Source organism: Papio anubis, chromosome 19, assembly GCF_008728515.1.
Source record: "Papio anubis isolate 15944 chromosome 19, Panubis1.0, whole genome shotgun sequence".
NCBI lineage: Eukaryota > Metazoa > Chordata > Mammalia > Primates > Cercopithecidae > Papio > Papio anubis.
In genome coordinates, this window is record NC_044994.1 from 37,936,141 (window position 1) to 37,956,233 (window position 20,093).

At 40.4% G+C, this 20,093-nt stretch overlaps 1 protein-coding gene and 1 long non-coding RNA gene across 4 annotated transcripts in view; one reads left to right on the top strand and one right to left on the bottom strand.

The window, feature by feature from the left end:
- Nucleotides 1-20,093, bottom strand: part of EPG5 (ectopic P-granules autophagy protein 5 homolog) — a 124,893-nt gene that overhangs the window by 47,320 nt on the left and 57,480 nt on the right. For 2 of the 3 annotated variants that reach the window (XM_031658803.1, XM_031658804.1), the window contains exons 22-27: nucleotides 18,677-18,870; nucleotides 17,245-17,466; nucleotides 14,701-14,824; nucleotides 10,723-10,867; nucleotides 7,760-7,931; nucleotides 6,480-6,642 (exon numbers count right to left, since the gene is read on the bottom strand). In XM_031658803.1, coding sequence (XP_031514663.1) covers nucleotides 6,480-6,642; nucleotides 7,760-7,931; nucleotides 10,723-10,867; nucleotides 14,701-14,824; nucleotides 17,245-17,466; nucleotides 18,677-18,870 — 1,020 coding nt within the window. The remainder of the gene's footprint in view (nucleotides 1-6,479; nucleotides 6,643-7,759; nucleotides 7,932-10,722; nucleotides 10,868-14,700; nucleotides 14,825-17,244; nucleotides 17,467-18,676; nucleotides 18,871-20,093) is intronic. The other variant, XM_031658805.1, reaches the window with a different exon arrangement.
- LOC116271475 overlaps nucleotides 1-20,093 on the top strand; it is a 74,064-nt gene that overhangs the window by 14,021 nt on the left and 39,950 nt on the right. The window contains exon 2 of the long non-coding RNA XR_004180064.1: nucleotides 10,414-10,473. This is a non-coding gene — a long non-coding RNA (uncharacterized LOC116271475). The remainder of the gene's footprint in view (nucleotides 1-10,413; nucleotides 10,474-20,093) is intronic.

The window sequence follows — 20,093 nt, forward strand, 5'->3', positions numbered from 1 at the left end:
TCTGAACCTGTTTCGCTGAACTCATCTTCATTCTATGAAGATTAAGTTGGATAAGCTAGGTAGAGTGCCTCATGTCTGTAATCCCAGCACTTTGGGAGGCCAAGGTGGGCGGATCACTTGAGGTCAGGAGGTCAAGACCAGCCTGGTCAACATGGTAAAAGTCCATCTCTACTAAAAATACAAAAATTAGCTGGGCATGGTGGTGTGCCCCTGTAGTCCCAGCTACTCGGAGAGAATCACTTGAACCTGGCAGGTAGAGGTTGCAGTGAGCCAAGACGGCACCACTGCACTCCAGCCTGGGCGACAGAGTGAGACTCTATCTAAAAAAAAAAAAGATTAAGTTGGATAATAAAAGCAAAACACCTAGCATAATACCTGGGACATGGGAGTGCCCAAGCAAGTGACCAAAAGTACTGTGAACATGGCTGGGAAAGACAGTGCAACCATCCTCACTGCTTCCCAAGACTGAATATTTGGGAGACATTTATATTAGAGTAAAAATGTACAGTAAGCAGTGTATAGTATTTAAGTTGAGTATTTAAGTACGGAAAGTATTAAGCTGTTTAAAAGCAAAGGTAAGCACAATCAAAGAATGAACTGCTAATTTTTAATAAGAAAAAGTTCCAATTTCCATGATGTCTGTCATGGCCAAATAATATCCACAAAATTCCAACACAGTTAAAATCAGGGAACTTACTTATGAAGGGCATAAATCTAGAGCTGTTCATTCCTTCAAACACATCCATTTTGCAGCACTGACTGTATGAGGCACTGATGATATAAACATGAATAAGACAAAGTCCCTGACCTTATGTAACTCAAAATCTAGTAACAGCATAGAACTAAATCATAACACAAAACATAGAACTAATCATAACACATAACACAAAACAAAAACAATTAGGTTGTAACACAACCTAATGAGTGGTTTGTTACAAATAAGGATGCTTCCTTTCAGCAGAGGTGTACTAAAAAAATTAAAATAGGCTTGGCACGGTGGCTTACGCCTGTAATCCTTGCAATTTGGGAGGCCGAGATGGGTGGATCACCTGAGGTCAGCTGTTCAAGACCAGCCTGGCCAACATGGTGAAACCTCATCGCCACTAAAAATAAAAAAATTAGCTGGGCACGGTGGCACCTGCCTGTAATCCCAGCTACTCGGGAGGCTGAGGCAGGAGACTTGCTAGAACTCAGGAGGCAGAGGTTGCAGTGAATGCCATTGCACTCCAGCCTGGGTGACAAGAGCAAAACTCCATCTCAAAATAATAATAATAATAATAATATTAAAAACAGCCGGGCGCAGTGGCTCAAGCCTGTAATCCCAGCACTTTGGGAGGCCAAGACGGGCGGATCACAAGGTCAGGAGATCGAGACCATCCTGGCTAACCCGGTGAAACCCCGTCTCTACTAAAAAATACAAAAAACTAGCCGGGCGAGGTGGCGGGCGCCTGTAGTCCCAGCTACACCGGAGGCTGAGGCAGGAGAATGGCATAAACCCGGGAGGCGGAGCTTGCAGTGAGCTGAGATCTGGCCACTGCACTCCAGCCTGGGCGACAGAGCGAGACTCCGTCTCAAAAAAAAAAAAAAAAACAAATAAAGATGGAAACCCTATTCCCAAAGAGTTCAGTCTGGCAGGACAAAACAGCAAGTGACTGCAACAGCATTTAGCCAAAAGCTGCAATGAAGGAAAGAACATCTCAATTTGACTGGAAGAGTCCGCAAAGACCTCAAGAAGAGGTTTGGCCTGAACTAAGTACTGAAGGCTGAGCCAGAAAGAGGTCAGAAACAGGTGGGAGAAGAACAAAAGCAGCATATGCGAAGAACAAAGGTATTCATGTGTATGTTGTGTTTAGAAAATGGAGAAAGTCTAAATGACTGAAAAGTAAAATGTCTGCAAAGTGGGGGACAGGATAAATGATGCTGCTAGAAGAAGACCAACAACAGATTATTAAGGGCGCTAAGGGCCATATTCCTTTTGATACTGCCAAGTAAGTACGGGTTTTTAGCCTGGAAATGTGATCAGATCTGTTTCAAAAGATGAGTAATGAGAGAATGGAAAACAGACTAGGCAGGGAGAGAGATATGGAGAGGAAATCTAATTAATGCAATAGGTCAAGGGAGAAGCAAGGTATGCCTACCATGGAGAAATGGCAACAGAAACACAGAGAAGGGAATGTCAGAGGCTTCAGAAAGCTATTTCAGAGGCGGAACCAATATGGAAGCAACTACAGAAAATACGGGAATGAAGTAGGGTAGAGTAACTGGAAGAGATGATATTGATGCCTAAGTTTCTATCTGGGGAGATCAGCTATGTGAAATTATAGGAAGAGATTTGGAAGGTAAAGATAAGATTAATTTGAGAAATATGGAGTTTGAGGTATTTGTGGGACATTTGGTTAGAATGAGGCAGGCGGAAATCTAGATTTGGAACTCAAGAGAGAATTCTGGACTAGAGAAACAGAACAGGATTATCAACATATGAGTAAATGGTTCTTTTGTTCTTTTTCGAACTATTCTGAGATCTACTGGAGTTAAAAACTCTCCAGAAAAAAAATTTACATACACTTTCACGAACTTCACCAATTCTCTAAAGACCATTCACAGACCCCAGATTAACAACTCCAGCACAGACAGTAGGCAAAAGATGATGTCATATGAAGAAGAGAATCAGGATAACTAGCAATCTAAGAGTTTGAGTTGAGGAAGAAGAAACCCTGGAAACTGAGAAGTGGTTAGAGATTCAGAGGGAAGAGATGAGACTACATAAAGTTCAGTATCACAATAGGAAGATGTTAAAAGGAATCAAAACTACTGGACATAGCCATGAGGTGGTCACTGGACACATCTATATAGAGGGCTACAGTTTTATGTATAAAAATAACACAATCTACTTTTTGCAGGACATAATCTCTCCCAATGACAGTTTCATGATGAGTCATAAACACTGAGAACTCACCCTCTCTATGCTCCATTAACACCTCTTTTTCCAAAACTAAAGTCATCTATAACCAAAATTATCCATTTGGGTAATGGATGGCTTCATATTTAAGTATAATCTTTGGCCAAAAATCAGAGCAAAACAATCAACTTGCATAGATAATGCTCCAACTTCATAGCAGGTAGTTTCAGCTTTCCTCTGTCTTGCCCTTTGCCATTAATGCGTAACAAAACAGATTTTTATCTTCAAGTCCTCTAAGTATCAACCAGCAAATACTGCCTGGGATAGCCTCAACTAGCAACGACAGTATTATATAACTTTCAAGCTTATTTAAGTCTCAGCCTATAAAAGTTGTTCACTGTCTTCACGTTTTTAATTGCCCTGGCACATCTGCATGTCAGGCAAAACATTGACTGCAGTCGATACTATTATTGATACTGAACTTCTAGGAGCCATCAGTGGGGGATTTCAAGCTTGGAGAACTTCCCAAGTGAGGCTAAAAGTCAGGGCACTAACCAAACAAGTGAGGCCAGCAGAAAATTAAAACCTGCTTTAAGAAAACTTAAATATTTCCAATGAGATTAGGCCCACAAAATACAGCTATTTTTTCAAATTCTTTAAGCTTCTGCAAAATCTCCTTTTTTCCCTCTGTCCTTCATTACTTTTCCCCCTTCTTTCTTCAAGCTATATTAGCAATTACCAATTTTTCTTTCTTTTCTTGAGATAAGGTCTCACTCTGTTGCCCAGGTTGGAGTGTAGTGGCACAATCACAGCTCACTGCAGCCTTGACGTCCTGTGGTTAAGTGATCCTCCTGCCTCAGCCACCCAAGTAGCTTGGACCACAGGTGTGCACCACCATGCCCGGCTAATTTTTGTATAATATTTTTTGTAGAGACAGAGTTTTTCCATGTTGCCCAGGCTGCTGAACTCCTGAGCTCAAGCAATTTCCCCACCTTGACCTCCCAAAGTGCTAGGATTACAGGTGTGAGCCACCACGCTTAGCCCAAATTTTTTTTTTAAGGAAAGAAAGCACAAGAACTTTGGTATGTTTGTAAAAACATCTAAGCCATGTTCACATCAGTCCTTATCATAAATCATCTTTTCTCTGACCTCCCTCCAATCAAAATCACCTAGAAGACATTTTAGAAAAGGTGTATCTTTTTATTTCAGAATTAACAAAGCAAAAGATTATGTTTAAAATCTCAATTCAAGGGTTCAGACAAATAATATAATACTATGATCCCTTTTTCTGTAAAGGAAAAGACAATTCACTGGTAGGCTTAGAGTTTCAGCTCCCTGGCTTGCCTGGTGGTATTTTCCACTGCAAGACCCAGAGAGCTAACAGGAGGTTAGGGCAAGAGACCTGTTCTTTAGCTGAGGCAGTAAATATTTACAATTCTTCACAGAGCAAGCCATCAGCCAGAATTGGAAAAACATTTCTTTATAGTTATCTCACTTGTCACTTATAAAAATGCATTTTAGAATTCTCTTCTCTATATAAAATTAACAGTCTGGTAAAGATATGTAGTTTTAAAATACAGAAAAACACAAATTGGTGAAGACATCCCTTTTTTTATTAAAACTGGATACATTTTCAGTTTTTTCCTCACTAACTCAAACTCCACCGTAAATTGGCAAACTTTTCTCCCAGTTTTACTACTTCAGCAAGTGATTTTTTCTTAAATATTTCTACCTTGGTCTTACTACAACAGCATTAGTAACTGGGAAAAAAATACACCAAAAGAAAACTAACTGTATAAAGCACCTGGCCAAAGATAACTCAATGTTTAGGAGTCGCACATATTTACAATAATATACAGGAAAATAAGTTGGACACATCCTAACTTTTAGGTCAAATTTCTGAACTTTAGACACATACAACTATGTTGAAAAATCAGAGATACATTTTGAAAGTAATGAAAAATACAATACATACAAAAGATTATTTCAGAGAAGACATTTTGTAGAAAAGAGTCTCCCAAGGAAATTGATGGAGACATTGGAATAGTTACAATGAAAATTAGCAAAAAATGAAGGGAAATTTCTGAAAGACAAACGAGAGAATAAAATAAATTTTCTCCAATTTCCAAAAGCTAACAAAAAAGAATCATTCGTGTGTAGACTTAGATTTAGACCATAGGCAGTGCTCATCTCCAAGCATTTATCTTTCAGCTTAGGGAATACTGACTTCATTCGAAGGAGGAATACAGAGCGGTGATTAATGAACACAGGCTGGCCAGGTGCGGTGGCTCAGGCCTGCAATGCCAGGACTTTGGGAGTCCGAGACAGGCAGATGGCTTGAGCCCAGTAGTTTGAGACCAGCCCAGCCTGGGCAATATGGCAAAATCCCATCTCTACTAAAAAACCCCATCTCTACTTTAAAAAGAGCACTGGCTCTGGAGCCGGACTGTCTGGGCCTTTCTGGCTCTGCCACTTACGGGCTATGGCACTTTAGGTGCACAACTTAATTAACTTGTCTGTGACTCTACTTCCTTACCTGAGAAAAGAAGATAATATGATAATGGCCACCTCACAGAGTTGTTTTAAGGATAAAATAACTTATTTAAAGTGTTTAGACAGGGCCTGGCATAAAGTAAATGCTATGACATGCTAACTTCAGCTAAGCTTCCATCATGAAGTCCATACGATATCCCAGATCCAAATTCTGCCTATATTCCAGTGCAAGAAGGTAACTCTGAGAGGCAGTTCAAGCTTCAGTCACGTTGTTGCATGTCTCTCCTCTTGCCTGTCAGCAAGCTCCACCCGACTAATTTGCTTCCCACATTCATCTTCAGGGGTTCCCTGCCATGTGCAGCAGACAGCCAGAGCTCCCAATGATGGTGCACACCAACCTTTACAACGTGAATTCCCACCACCACCCCAAAACACTTGGAACAGGCTGACCTAGCCACTGACCCCTAAATGACATCATGGCCACCCTGCTTCCACATTCCTTCTAACTGCATCATCACCAAAGTCTTTTAAGAATCAGTTGAGGCCAGGCACGGTGGCTCATGCCTGTAATCCCAGCACTTTGGGAGGCCGAGGCAGGCGGATCACCAGGTCAGGAGTTCGAGACCAGCCCAACCAATGTGGTGAAACCCCATCTCTACTAAAAATACAAAAACTAGCCCGGCCTCGTGGCGTGCACCTGTAATCTCAGCTACTCGGGAGGCTGGGGCAGGAGAATCACTTGAACCCAGGGAGCAGAGGTTGCAGTGAGCCAAGATCGTGCCACTGCACTCCAGCATTTCAAAAAAAAAACAATAAAAGGAATCAGTTGAAGCCCCTCTCTCTAAGAATCTTCTCAATGATTCTGATTTTTTTTGAATTCCTATTTGAATATCTGTCTTATAGGACTCATCTGATGTCTACAAAAATATGTGATTAACTCTATGAGTGTTTTCATACCCCCCAAAACTAGTAAATGTTTGGGACACAGACAGTGTGCCATATACGTCTTTCAATCTTCCTCAGTGATATGCCAACATTACAGACTCAATTAAAATTCTCTAAATTCTGAAGAAATTTAAACACTTACTTGAACTGTGACAACTGCAGCTCCTTGGCATTTCTTACCACTGCTGCCTCTGCACTCCAAATGCAGTGTGGTCTGTTCTTCACGATTCACATACTGCTTTGGCATTGTGTCCAACAGCTCACCATCCAGAGCAACCTGCTGAGATTCCCGAAGAGCTGCGTTTCTGAAAAACATCATCAGGAGGTAAAAGAAAGTCTTAGGAAAGGTTATATGACAAGTGATAAAGGCTTCCAGTTACCCACAGCCAGCATTATAGCGCAGCAAAATACACATATACCATAGTAACAGAGGACCAAAGGTTGTGAGCCAAGACTTACCCAAATCATTCCCCTGGCAGAGAGGCTAAAGAGAAAGCTAAGAAATGAAACAAAAGCCTATAGAAAAGTGAGACAACTTTATAGCCACAAACAAAGCTTCATTTAGAATCCATGTTAGACCAACAGACCCTACAAGAACAAATGAGAATTCTATCCTAACTTAATCATCCCCAAGGGGTGCCTTAATTGTAAGTACCTATGACTTCTTAGATATTAGCAACTCAAAATGAAATGTCAAAGACCAAGAAAGCTAATGGCATACATGGGGTGTCAAAACTGGTCTAATGTATGTATCATTACATTAATGGGCAGGTGCTTATATGTGCACTCAACACACACTCAACAAATGCCTGGACCAAAAACAGCCAAGGAAAAAAATACCAATAAAAAACTGATTCACATAGGATTTGTAAAAGTGAGGCTCACTTACTGTTAATGAAACAGACTTACTCCACATATGCTCCTTCTCACAAGATCTCAAGTTAGATCAAAACCTTAAATTGTTGATCATTTTGTATCCACCATGTGAACTCAAAATACTTAATAACTTTTCCACACTTCAATCAATGTTTATGTCAATTTCTTAAAGAATATGGAGAGATAAAGAGTACAGCAATGAGAAAAGAAAGGAACTCTCACTTCGCACCTTTCCAACACCATCTTTCCAATATCAGAAGATCTCTTCATGAGAAGCATAAGAAAATCTTAGCTGGCACTGCTGATGCTCAGAAATGCGGCCACAGGAAACGAGAAATTGATAGTTGGTGAGAGTACCATATAATTTTGATGTGAAATTATAAGACTTGTCACAACTTGGTTAACCAAGTGAACCATCTGGGCCAGGCTAGGCAAACTATCCTCATGGTAAAAATGCTGACGAGGAAGCCACTCCAGGTAGCAAATCATCCAGACTGTCAAAGCCACCAGCATGGGAACATGATCCTTGAGGCTGCACGGTCTTACCTGGCCTGCTGTTGCAACAGATTCAGGTCTGTGCACACCAGCTGGGTGGCGTCCTTCTGACTCAATAGCACAGTGGAGGAAATAACTGGCACAGGAGGCTTCACTGGGTGCAGAACAAGGGGAGGCTGGGGAGCCTCATGCTTCCGCAAGTTACTTAAAACTCTTTCTTTAGCTGAAAGAAAATTAAGTCATATATACTGAGCAATCAGGTGAACTAGCAGGAGATCAGAAGCATGTGGTACAATTCAGTAGCATTCCTATCCTCAAAAAGTTTACAGTCTTATGATAGTTAAGAGTTAAAGCTCATGATCTTAAATTATTACCCCAGACAGGCCTTGCATGACATGCTAAGAAGTTTGGACTTGATATTAGTGTAAAGCTACTATCTAGTGCCTTACACTAATACCATGTGGATCTCGTGAACAGCTCTATGCAAGCTTGAATCAGATGGTAGCTATCATCTGAATAATGGTTTAAGTGAATGGAGTAGGTCTGGAGGCAGGTAACCTAGTTAAGGTTTTAATGCCATCATCCAGAGTTCAGAGGAACTGAAGAAAAAGGAATAAGCATTATGGAATATAGCTGAGTTAAAAATCTGAAATCAGGTCAAGGTTTGAACAGGAGGACTGGATGCAGTAAGAGATAAAATGAATGAAGACATATGCATAAGTTCCTTCAGCACTTCTATTTATGCAGTCATATAGTCCATCAGTCATTTACTTATTCATTCACTCAATAAATGATTTACGGAGTCCAAATAAGCAATCCACTGCCACACACACACACACACACACACACACACAAAGGTGAACCTCTACCATGCAACTTTGCCCTAGATTACACATGATCTCATACTGTTTAATCAAATTCAAATGTTTGATACTTCTAGACTTAGTACAGAGCTGAATACACAGTAGATATCCAATAGACTCCTATCTTCCCTTCCTCTCCCTTCACCACACTATACACACACCACACAGCAGGTGGGGACTGAACAACATGAAGAAAAATGCTGCTACCTACCCAATTCTTTTCAATAGCAAGAAACAGAGGAGGGCAGTGGTCAAGGGAATTTCAAGTCAATAAGTCAAGTCAACAAGTACTTAAGGGACTACTATGAATTTCCGATTACATTCCAGATGTAACATTCCATTTTCTATTCTTGTTGAGAAAAATTAAAGAAAAATTAATAGCCATGACTTTACTTGGCATAAGGAGACTTGTATTGTTTGTACCCCAAACAGATGGAATTCAACATTTCAAATAGGTCAAGTACAGCACTATCCCTTATAGCTGGTGTTTTTCCACTAGAACTAATCACTGTTTGCACAGATGTAACCAAGTTTGGTATTCATCACTGGATAAGACTTGTGACTATGTATGTTAAAGTTCCTTTCAAGCAACATAAGAGGCCACGATGCTAAAGGAAAACTGGGGGCTCTTTCAAACCCAATATAAGTTACCGTAAAAGAAAAACCAGGGATATTTTAAAATCAAACAAACAAAAAAATCTAAATTCATATTTAATAGGAATCACCACTCTGGACCATGACTGACAAAAATATTGAAGCCAATAAAACAAATTTAGTTTAAGAAAAAGGGTGCTAGTGAAATTTTTCCTACAACCAATCACACCACAAATTCAATCATTTGATATAATCATCAACTAACCTCTTACATCTGAGAAAAACCTGAAACTCACTATTTAGAAGTCTAGGCCCTAATTTTGTTTAGAAGTACAAGGTATAGTGATCACCAGACACAAGAGGTAGAATACTGAGTGGTGCACAGCAGGTCTCTGGAATCAGACGGCTCTGCCCAATAACCAGCTATTGGTGGTTAGTGGCCCATGCGGGCAGGTCACCTAACCAGCTTACAAATTGGGTTTCTTATCTGCTCAATAGGGATAACCTCACAACATAGGGTTTTTGTGAGGACTGAGTTATGCATATAAAGCACTGAGACACTGCTTGGAACAAACTAAGGGCTTCATAAATTACTAACTCCAGCGAAAACAATTCGTCTTTTAGGGCAGTGTTCAGGCAACACAGCAACACTACAAATGGAAGGGCATGAACAGAAATCATTTAATAGTTTCCAGATCTATTCACATATTTCTTCCTCTTCTTTAACAAACTTTCAGGAATAGAAAAATGAGAATCTATGTTGCTGGCTTGAGGGCAATTTTCACCCCTTCCTCTATATATACCTTTCTATATCATTTAATTTTTCAAATTAATACATATAACTTTTATAATCAGAAAAACATATTATTGCTTCAAGAAAAAAATGCAGGGAGAGGAAATGTTGGAAGGAAAATTTTAGAGCCTTTGAAGAGACCAGCCAGCACCATTTTACAGATGAATGGCGTGAAGTCCAGAGAAGTTCTTATTTCTCTCTCTTCATACAACTAACGCATTTTGGTTAGTGGCAAGCTGGAATAAGAAGGTATTTTCCATTTCTCTGGATCACCTCAGTGTCTTATTACACTATATATTGTAATATTTTGGTCGACAATTGATATAATTATATGTCCTATATTTTTGAAATATAGTCAGTAATTAAAATAGGTTACCCCAAATATCAGCAACTTTAAATGGGTTTTTGTGGCCTGATAGAAAACTAACTGGTAATTTATACCACTCTTTCTCTAGAAAAATGTGCTGGGAGAAACAAGTAACTTAGAAACTTCAGGCATCTGATTCATTTGTAAGGTAAGAGTTCCAGGTACAGAGGAAAGAGTTTATAAAAGAAAAAGACAGACTTCCGATTTTTAAAACTGCAAAGTAATTACATTTACAGTTGCACTTTACACCATTGTGTAAGTAAACTGAAATCTCTTTTTGAAGCATCGGAGGAAAAATGAACACTGGAGGAATAAAGTATGTCAGCCTCAACCTTCAATGGCTCTGATTCAATTATTCATTCACTCATTCGAAGCGGTGGGTGCTCCCAGGACCCACCCAGCAAAGGATCAGTGAAGTCCAGCTGCACGGACGAACTACAGGGTGTGGAATGGGACTCAAGCTTAGCCTGTGTCCACAGACCAACAGTCTCCTGAAACTCATGGTAGATGCGCTCCATGTTCAAATACTCCATCCACAGATCCTGAAACAGAACGACAGTATTTTAACTCTGACAGACAAATCATAGATTCACATATAAAACTATATATTTAATTATAAAGTGAACCAGTAAGTTTCAACATGAAGTGGTCTACTCCAAGTCCTCCAGCATTAGGATAAATTGCCATTAAAATGACCACTCTAACAATCTCTGCAGTAGCTATAAAACTTTTTCGTGTATCATGATTAGAAAAAGTTTTAACAGCCCTATATGTATATTTAAAAATTATACACATACATTATAAAGCTAATATATTACATATACTATAAGACATAGGTAAAAAATAGCAAATGTTAAAGAGATAAAAAATAAAATGTTAAAAAATAATCAAATCTGAATTAGATCAAGACACTAAATCCAACTATCAATTTACAGTGAGCACAGGGGACAGAAAAACATGTTAAACTACACCATGAAGATACAGTTAGCAAAATCCATATGGTGGGGAGCCTCTATGGACAAACGACTCAGTTTCTTCAACAAATAAATTGCAAGAAAAAGTAAAGGGATAAGGGAAGGACTTGTATATTAAACAGATTTTTAAGACATATCAACCAATCACAACACGTGAATCCTGATTCAAACTATGAAAATAAAAATAAAACTTTTATGACATTTATGAGAAAGGTGGAAACTTGAACATTGACTAAATATTTGATATAAAAAGTTATTTCTAATATGTTTAGGTATGCTATTAGGTTATGTCATTTTTTATCCCTATCTTTTAAAATCTTCATGTATCAACTGCTCTCTGGGATTACCGCCAAGATAAAATGGAAGAGGAAGTGGATGCGCTATAGATGAAACTAGACACATGGTATATGCGGGGAGGGGGAGAAGGGTATGCCCATTATACTGGTCTCCCTATTTTCCTATACGATGGAATTTTTTCATAATAACAGGTGTCACATAAGTAAACAAATAAAATGAGAAAACAATAAATATAGCAGCTCTAGTATCCTCCCCCTACACTCCCGTGGGCTGTCTTACCTATTTCGAATTATATATATTTCACTTTAGTGATCACTACGCATTAGAATGGAGGACTGCCTTTAACAACAACAAAAAGTCAAATTATCAATGAACTTCAAATAGTAACAGCAAGTGAGCAAATAGGGACTATGGGTTTGTGGACCATGATTTTTTTTTTTGGATATTAAGTGCTCTAAAGGCACAAGGATCCCTCTAAACCAAAAAATGTCCCTGGCTTCTCCATAAGCACACTGCTGTGAAGTCCCAAATCATTATTTCCAAACCAACCCCACAGCGCAAGGCATTCCAGACTCAGAGGAGGAGCTCCAAGGTAATCCCAATCACAGTCCTGAATTCTACATGCAGCTGACTGTTCAATGTGCTGGGTCAGATCCTCCTATTGTATACACGCTCCTTTAAATAGGGCCACTCTGTCACTTTCTCTGTCTCTATGCTAAGGAACTGTTAACAGAGGCTAATGATCAGAGCAAATACTAGGAATTAACGATAGGTAAACAGAGATGTCTTAGAAACCAAAAAAATACAAAAGAACCCTGAGCTTGAATTACAGATCAAGCAATTATACATCAAGCGCCAAGCAAAGGCTGAATTAAAAAGAAAAAGAGGGAGAAAGAAATCAATTAGTTCTGTTGATGCTGAGGAACCAGGATAAATCTCAGAGAACCAAGAAAGCAATGGCTAATTTTTAAAAACACTGACCAAGTACCTACCATGTACAAAGCTTTGGATATGGATGAGGGATGTCAAGTATAAAAAGATGAGGATGGAACTGCACTCAAAGGATGTCAGGACACCATGGTCTCATGTGTATTTTTCCTGTTTCTCTGGCTCTATATTCTCAGTCTTATTTCTCTGTGCCTTAAATGCTGTTATTTCTCAGGGTTCCATCTTCAGTCCCCTTCTTAATCTACGTATTCTCTTACCACTAAATCCACATATCCAACTTTGCCTCATTCCTGAATTCTAGATCTGTATCTCCCCTTCTGACCAACTCCTTGATAGAGAGCTCTTGTTGAAGCCCCTCAGGTACCCGCTCTTCCAGGGTTTATCTCTGGGGGCCAAAGTTAGAAATTTGGAAGTCTTTGGGTATCTGATTCTTCCTCGATATATTCTTAATTCATCCATTCGTTAATAACTGCTGCTATTTCAATAGCTTTCCAAACAAAGACTTCAAAATACAAGCCAAATTCTTTCGAAAAGTATACATGGTCCTTAGGGATTTCACTCCTACTCACCTCTCTGGTTTCATCTGCCCCGCCTCAGGTGCTTTGCGCTACCCTGCACCTTTCTGAACATGCCCTACTCTCTCTCACCTGCTATGTCCTACTCTCTCTCACCTGCTATGTCTCTGCACACACTGGTCTTTCTGCCCGTTAACATCCTCTCTGCCACTCCCTAACACCATGCCTTTCCTTTCCATCTGCCCAACTCCCATTTGTCCTTCAGGGCTCAGCTCAAAGGTCACCCACTCCAGGCCCAATCCAAATGAGGGGTTATTCCTCTATGTTCCCATAGTACCATGTGCATTCCACTCTCCTAATTTTTTTTTTTAAGATGGCGTCTCTCTCTGTTGCCCAGGCTGGAGTGCAGTGGCACGATCTCAGCTCACTGCAACCTCTACCTCCCAGGTTCAAGTGATTATCCTGCCTCAGTCTCCTGAGTTGATGGGATTACAGGTGCCCACCACCACGCCCAGCTAATTTTCTGTATTTTTTAGTACAGACAGGGTTTTGCCATGTTGGCCAGGCTGGCCTTGAACTCCTGACCTCAGGTGATCCACCCGCCTCGGCCTCCCAAAGTGTTGGGATTACAGGTGTAAGCCACGCACCTGGCCCATAATCTTGATCACAAAATGTGATAACTGTTTGTTTAGTCTCCTGTTTGCCAATAAGCTCTTTGGAGGCAGGGAATGTATCAGATTTCTTTTTGTATCTTTGGTACCTAGCACTTAGAAGACACTCAATAAATACAGAAGAAAAGGAAAGCAAGAAGAAAGGCAAGGAATGAAGGAAAGAAAACAAGAAAAAGACACCTACTGGAGATAAAATATACACATGATATGAAAGTAGGAGGGTTTAAGGATCCAAATGAAAGTGTTTCAACTCTTAGAGGTTCCTAAATCCCATCCTGGTGCTGGGTCAATGCTCAAAAGACTGCAACCCTAGAAAAAAAAGAACTAGAACAGAAGAGAATTGTCTTCTCCAACCCTTTTTCCCTGTCCCCAAGAAGGCTAGAGAAGCTTAGAGAAAACTGAGATGACAAGTTTTGGCCTGAAAAAGGGTCACAGACATCTTTGAGTGCCTGGGAGAGAACAGCTTAGGACATATGAAGACTGAAATCAAGTGGTTCCAGAAGAGCAACCAGAACTGTGACAAGGACAAGTAAGCACCTCCAAAGCCAAACAAAGGTGAGCTCCTGATCTCCTCCATGCAACTAACCTCCTACATCACATATGGATGCTTACAAATTCTTACAAATTTTTACACTGCATATAAGAACGGGAGTAGAGATAATTGCTTAAAGGTGTTTAGCTGCTAAGAACTTCCAATTTTAAAAAATATACAGTCAGAGGAAGGTTATGTTTATGACGTTGTAAAAAGCCCTAAACAAGCTTCGAGCCTTCAAGTAGAAGGCACGGTGTGGCTGGAGATTCAAAAGGGAGTATTCCCTCCATATAATCACTTAGATACTGACAAAACTCATAGAAACAATGACCATCTGAGTGACTATCCATTTTCTTATCAATAAATTGTTTTATTATTATGAATATGACCAGTTCAAATTACATTCGGATATGCTAAAAAAGAGTGCTATAGTTTCACCTGCTGATTCTGCATCACTTTTGCTAGCCTGTGAATATCATAATGCTTTGGTAGAGAAGGGATATAGGTATCTCCTTTTTGAAAATTCTCATCTTCTAGCCATAATATATATACATTGAAGAGCCTAAAAGATAAAAACATAATTATATGAAACATAAAAAGATGAGCATGCAAATGAAGTTTCTTTACATCTCTAGGAACACTGGCACCCCTACGTAAGAGTAAAGAAAGCCCATAATACAGAAAATGTGGCCAACAACCACCACGGCTCCCAGGGAACTGCTGGTTCAGCAGGGGAGGCATGTCACAGATCATTCAAATATGATGCGATAATTGCTAAAACAAAAGGTATGAAGAAGGGGCTCTGACAACCATTCTTTAAAGTAGATTTAAATACAGTACACAGAAAAAAATAACTGGAAAAGGTGATTTTTACCACAGACCTGGGATCTGAATTTGGAGCTTTTCTTTCCTGAGCAATTCAGTCAGTTATTTTTGCTTGGAAAAGCAAAAATAACATTCAAATAAAAACATTTTCAGAGAAAATATTAAGAGCTATTTTAAACTTATGCATTGTAGGAATTTTCCAGCTTTAGGCTCAAGAACCATCTCCCACCTCAAAGAATCACAAATAAATATCATAGCATGTGTGTATGCCCCTCTCATCAAGATGGAATAAAATAAAATCAGACTTAAAAAAATAAAAGTTCTGGCTGGGCACAGTGGCCTGTAATTCCAGTACTTTTGAAGGCTGAGGCGGGCAGATCACAAGGTCAGGAGTTCGAGATAAGCCTGACTAACATGGTGAAATTCTCGTCTCTACTAAAAATACAAAAATGAGCCAGACATGGTGGTGCACACCTGTAATCCCAGCTACTCAGGAGGCTGAGACAGGAGAATCACTTGAATCTGGGAGGCAGAGGTTGCAGTGAGCCGAGATTGCGCCACTGCACTTCAGCCTGGGTGACACAGCAAGACCCTGCCTCAAAAAAAGTTCCAAGTTTCCAGTAAAAACCTTTTTAAAAATATGATACTTCCTTCATTTTTAATTTGTTTTGTTTTTACCAGCAGTACTAGAAAAATAGTCGGCAAACACACAAATTACTGGGTGGGGGACTGGGAGGTGGCCTGGCCTGACTTTACTCAATAAAGTGGAAAATTACCTCCTTTACCTCTGCAACAGCCAGTCTAGGAACAGAGACAAGGACAGGGCTTTGGGGTTCTTACAGGGAAGAGGTTGCTAGGTAGTTCTCTCCTCCAGTTTCTGACACAGTGAAATAGATGGCCACTTTATGAACACATACCAGGAAGGGGAACATAACAGAGGCAGAAGGGAATATCTAAGACTTTCTTGGCTTATCTAAAATGTTCACAGAGAAAGCCTTCCACTGCTTAAGGCTGGTTAAAAAGAAGTTCTCCTTCAACAAGCAACATAAGGGGAGAAATCATTCTGGAGGCTGAGAGAGAGCCCTAAAAGGTTGAGGGCAAGTAAACCTGAGGCCTCAGTGCTAGTTGAAATGGGGGCCTCATCGAGCTATTGGGTATTCAGGATTAATTCTTAAGAGCCATTTTTATTAAGTCTTATTTGTAAGACTAGTATTTGGTTTATATCAAACTTATAAATGAAAGATGAAGGAACAGTGTAAAAGGAATCCAAACCTATCTTCAGAGTTCTTAACCTTTTACAGGAAGCAAATATTGTACCCTGATTTTATAGGGCACATATTTTTGGGAGATTACTAGACCCCTCATCCTAGGTGGATCCCTGAATCCGGTGGAGGATGAACCAACTAAAAGAGCCCTGCCTCAGTCATTTGTTTCTTTTGAAGAGTTATTCTAGGCTACGTGTGGTGGCACACACCTGCAGTCTCACCTGTTCAGGAGGATCACTTGGGCCCAGGAGTTTGGGGCTGAGGTGCACTATGATCGTCTCACTATAATTGTGCCTATGAATAGCCACTGCACTCCAGCCTGGACAACATAGTGAGACATTCCTTCTTAGAAAAAGAACTATTCTAGCAAGGTTTTTTTGAAACAGAGTCTCACTCTGTTGCCCAGGCTGGAGTGCAGTGGCATGATTATGGTTCATTGCAGCCTCGACCTTCTGGGCTTAAGGGATCCTCCCATCTCAGCCTCCCAAGTAGCTGGGACCACAGGTGCATGCCACCAGGCTTGGCTAATTTTTTTTTTTTTGTAGAGATACGGTCTCACTATGTTGCCCAGGCTGTCTAGTAGGCTTTAATCGTTGTTTACCTGCTATGATAAAATTTGGTTTATTTCTATTTTTACACAAAGAAGTAGAAGAGGATTTATCACTCAGACTACAGGCACTCGACACAAGTACATCCAAACTGTTGATTCAGTTCGCTTGAGGAACATAAAAGAGAAACATTTCAAGATGCAAATCTATATCAAAGCCACCTTCCATACTCAATCAAACCATGTTAAGAGAATAACATCCAGCAGTTTGTAACACAGTTAACTGCTCCAGCATAGTACCTGTGCTGCAGACAACAATGTAAGAGGCTAAATAACCATACTCACCTCACCAGCTCCTTGTGCAGTTCTGGTGAAGTCAGGTAACCAGGGGTGCCAGACTGGCTCTCTGGCAGCCCTTCACTGCCCTCTGCTGGAACACGGAGGGCCTTGCTTGCAGCATGGTGGAAGTCAGCCACCTCGGTCAAACGTCTCTTCATTTCTTTCAACAAACTGATATGAGCAGGACTTTGAAAAAACCTTCTTCCAATACAACCATCTATGGGTAACCTTAAAAAAACGCAAGCACAGATCTATAACCTTTCAACACAAGATGTACTTTCTGTATGGCATAAAATAGCAGTCAATTAGCAAGGCAATTTACTGTGATTGTGGATATACACCATTAAATTAATACCTATTATTTCTACCTCAAAGATTATTTTGATGGTCCAACAAGATGGTGTATATGAAAGTAGTTTTACAAAGTGTGAAATGCTACACAAATTTAAGACATCATCACTATTTAGAGGTACAGCATAGATAAAGACGTTCTCTATTCTTGAAGAACTTGCAATCTGGCAAAAACAAAAATAGAAGTGACTAAGAATCTATCTAACTTTTTATCTATCTATCTATTTATACACACACACACACACGCACCCACATATATATAGATAGATACTTTTTTTTTGAGACAGAGTCTCGCTCTGTCGCCCAGGCTGGAGTGCGGTGGCAAAATCTTGGCTCACTGCAACCTCCATCTCCAGAGTTCAAGCGACTCTCCTGCCTCAGCCTCCCAAGTAGCTGGGATTATAGGCACGTGCCACTGCGCTGGGCTAATTTTTCTATTTTTAGTAGAGATGGGGTTTCACCATGTTGACCAGGCTTGTCTTTAACTTCCGACCTCAAGTGATCTTCCCACCTTGGTCTCCCAAACTGCTGGAATTATAGGCTTGAGCCACCATGCCCAGTCAATATCTATATATTTCAAATGAGTGAGTTAAGGGAATGAGGAATTGAGGCAGGAGCTAAAGAGCAATGGTTGGTAATAGTGGATGTCTCTGGCTGGGTGGAGTATCTTCATATGAATCCCATGAAAATGCTAAATATTCCCAAGTACAACCCATAGGTGACAGACACAGACTGGCCTTTGTTCACACCTGCACCACTCATCACAAGGTCCCCTCCCACAAGCCCATGACGGTCACACAGGCAGCCAAGGTTTGAGACCGTTGTTGTCCCTTTCCATCTCCAAAAGTTCTGTGTGAAACCTTGCCCAATCCCAGGGTGTTGTCTTCACTACACTGGTCATGGAAGATGGTAAAGAGAAGCTGCCACAAGACACCACCAACTCAAAAAAGATCCAGTCTAATAAATGTCAAACATAGAGAGAGACAAAGAGTCCTCGCCAGAGATCACCGAAGAATGATTCCAACTCACACTCCACAGTCTAAGAACACATAGAAAGAGAGCAGTGAAAAGGCAGAAATGGACTCACAGAAACCTACAATACTGGGCACCATACCCATACTGTGGTCCTGGGCGGTGAAGATACAGAAGGAAGAACTTCTGCCAAATGAGTGGCAGGAGAGGGTGATCAGAAGGCGTGACCAGAGCCTGGTGGGCCCAGCGATAAATCAGCAACCTCTGGAGGGATGGCACGATAGGGAGCTTCAGCTGGGTCTGGGCTTTCTACAAAAAAGGAAGGGCTCTGAGCAACCACAAAATGAACATAAATGCAAATAGTTAACTCTTTCTAAGTGATCCAAATGAAACACCAAACATTCTGTTTTCAATTCAATAATATATTTTTAAAAAATCATATGAAACTCACCTCTCCAATCCACTAGTTAACATTTTAACCTCCTTGGTAGCAAGACATGTAGGGCAGCTTTTTTTCTGTCAAAACACTTCACAGACCCCAGAATGGGTATGGGTCTTAAGAGTCATCTAGTCTAACCTCATTTTCATTTCTGAAATTCCTTGGCAAATACAACGTTATAGTGCAAGGGAACAGAATGAAATGAAAACCAAAAGTAAAGCCAGGGGCAGTGGCTCACACCTGTAATCCCAGCACTTTGGGAGGCCAAGGCGGGTGGATCACTTCAGGTCAGGAGTTCAAGACCAGCCTGGCCAACATGGCAAAACCCTGTCTCTACCAAAAATAGAAAAATTAGCTGGGTATGGCGGTGCACTCCTGTAATCCCAGCTACTCAGGAGGCTGAGGCTGAGCCATAAGAATTGCTTGAGCCTGGGAGGTGGAGGTTGCAGTGAGCTGAGATTGTGCCATTGCAACATTCCAGCCTGGGCAACAGGGGAAGACTCTGTCTCCAAAAAAAAAAAAAAAAAAAAAAAAAACAGTAGATGTGACTATGTGACCGTCAAACTTTATCAATCTTTTGAAAATTCAGATTTCAAAAGGACATTCGAGAATGCTGAATTCTTTGACAGGCTCTGAAACCCAAAAGCAAATTCTTTAACAGGCTCTGAAACCCAAAAGCAAAATCTATACTAAAATAGAAGGCTCTTTAAAGCCTTATTCCAGTCTTTCCCACACATTAGTAAGCCTAAGAATCAGCTGGGAGTTTTAAAAAATAAACTCCTGGTCCCACTCCAGACTCAGAGACTCCAAATCTCAGAAGGTGAGGTCTAGGAATCTGCTTTTTAACAAGCTCTCTAGGGAATTCTGATGTATGTGGGAGCCGGTGGCAACCCCCGTCACATGTGCAATGATCCAGCCTTCAAATATTAGGTTGAGACTCTTGTTAAATGAAACTTGAGAAGCAAGTACTCTTCAATTACACAGTTTTGAGTACTGGTTTGGTTGTTGAGCTTTCCAAACATTCACAACAAAAAAAGACACAAAAGCCCAAAAGCTACGGGTGAATCCATCAGCAAAAGTGTAAGCCACCTTC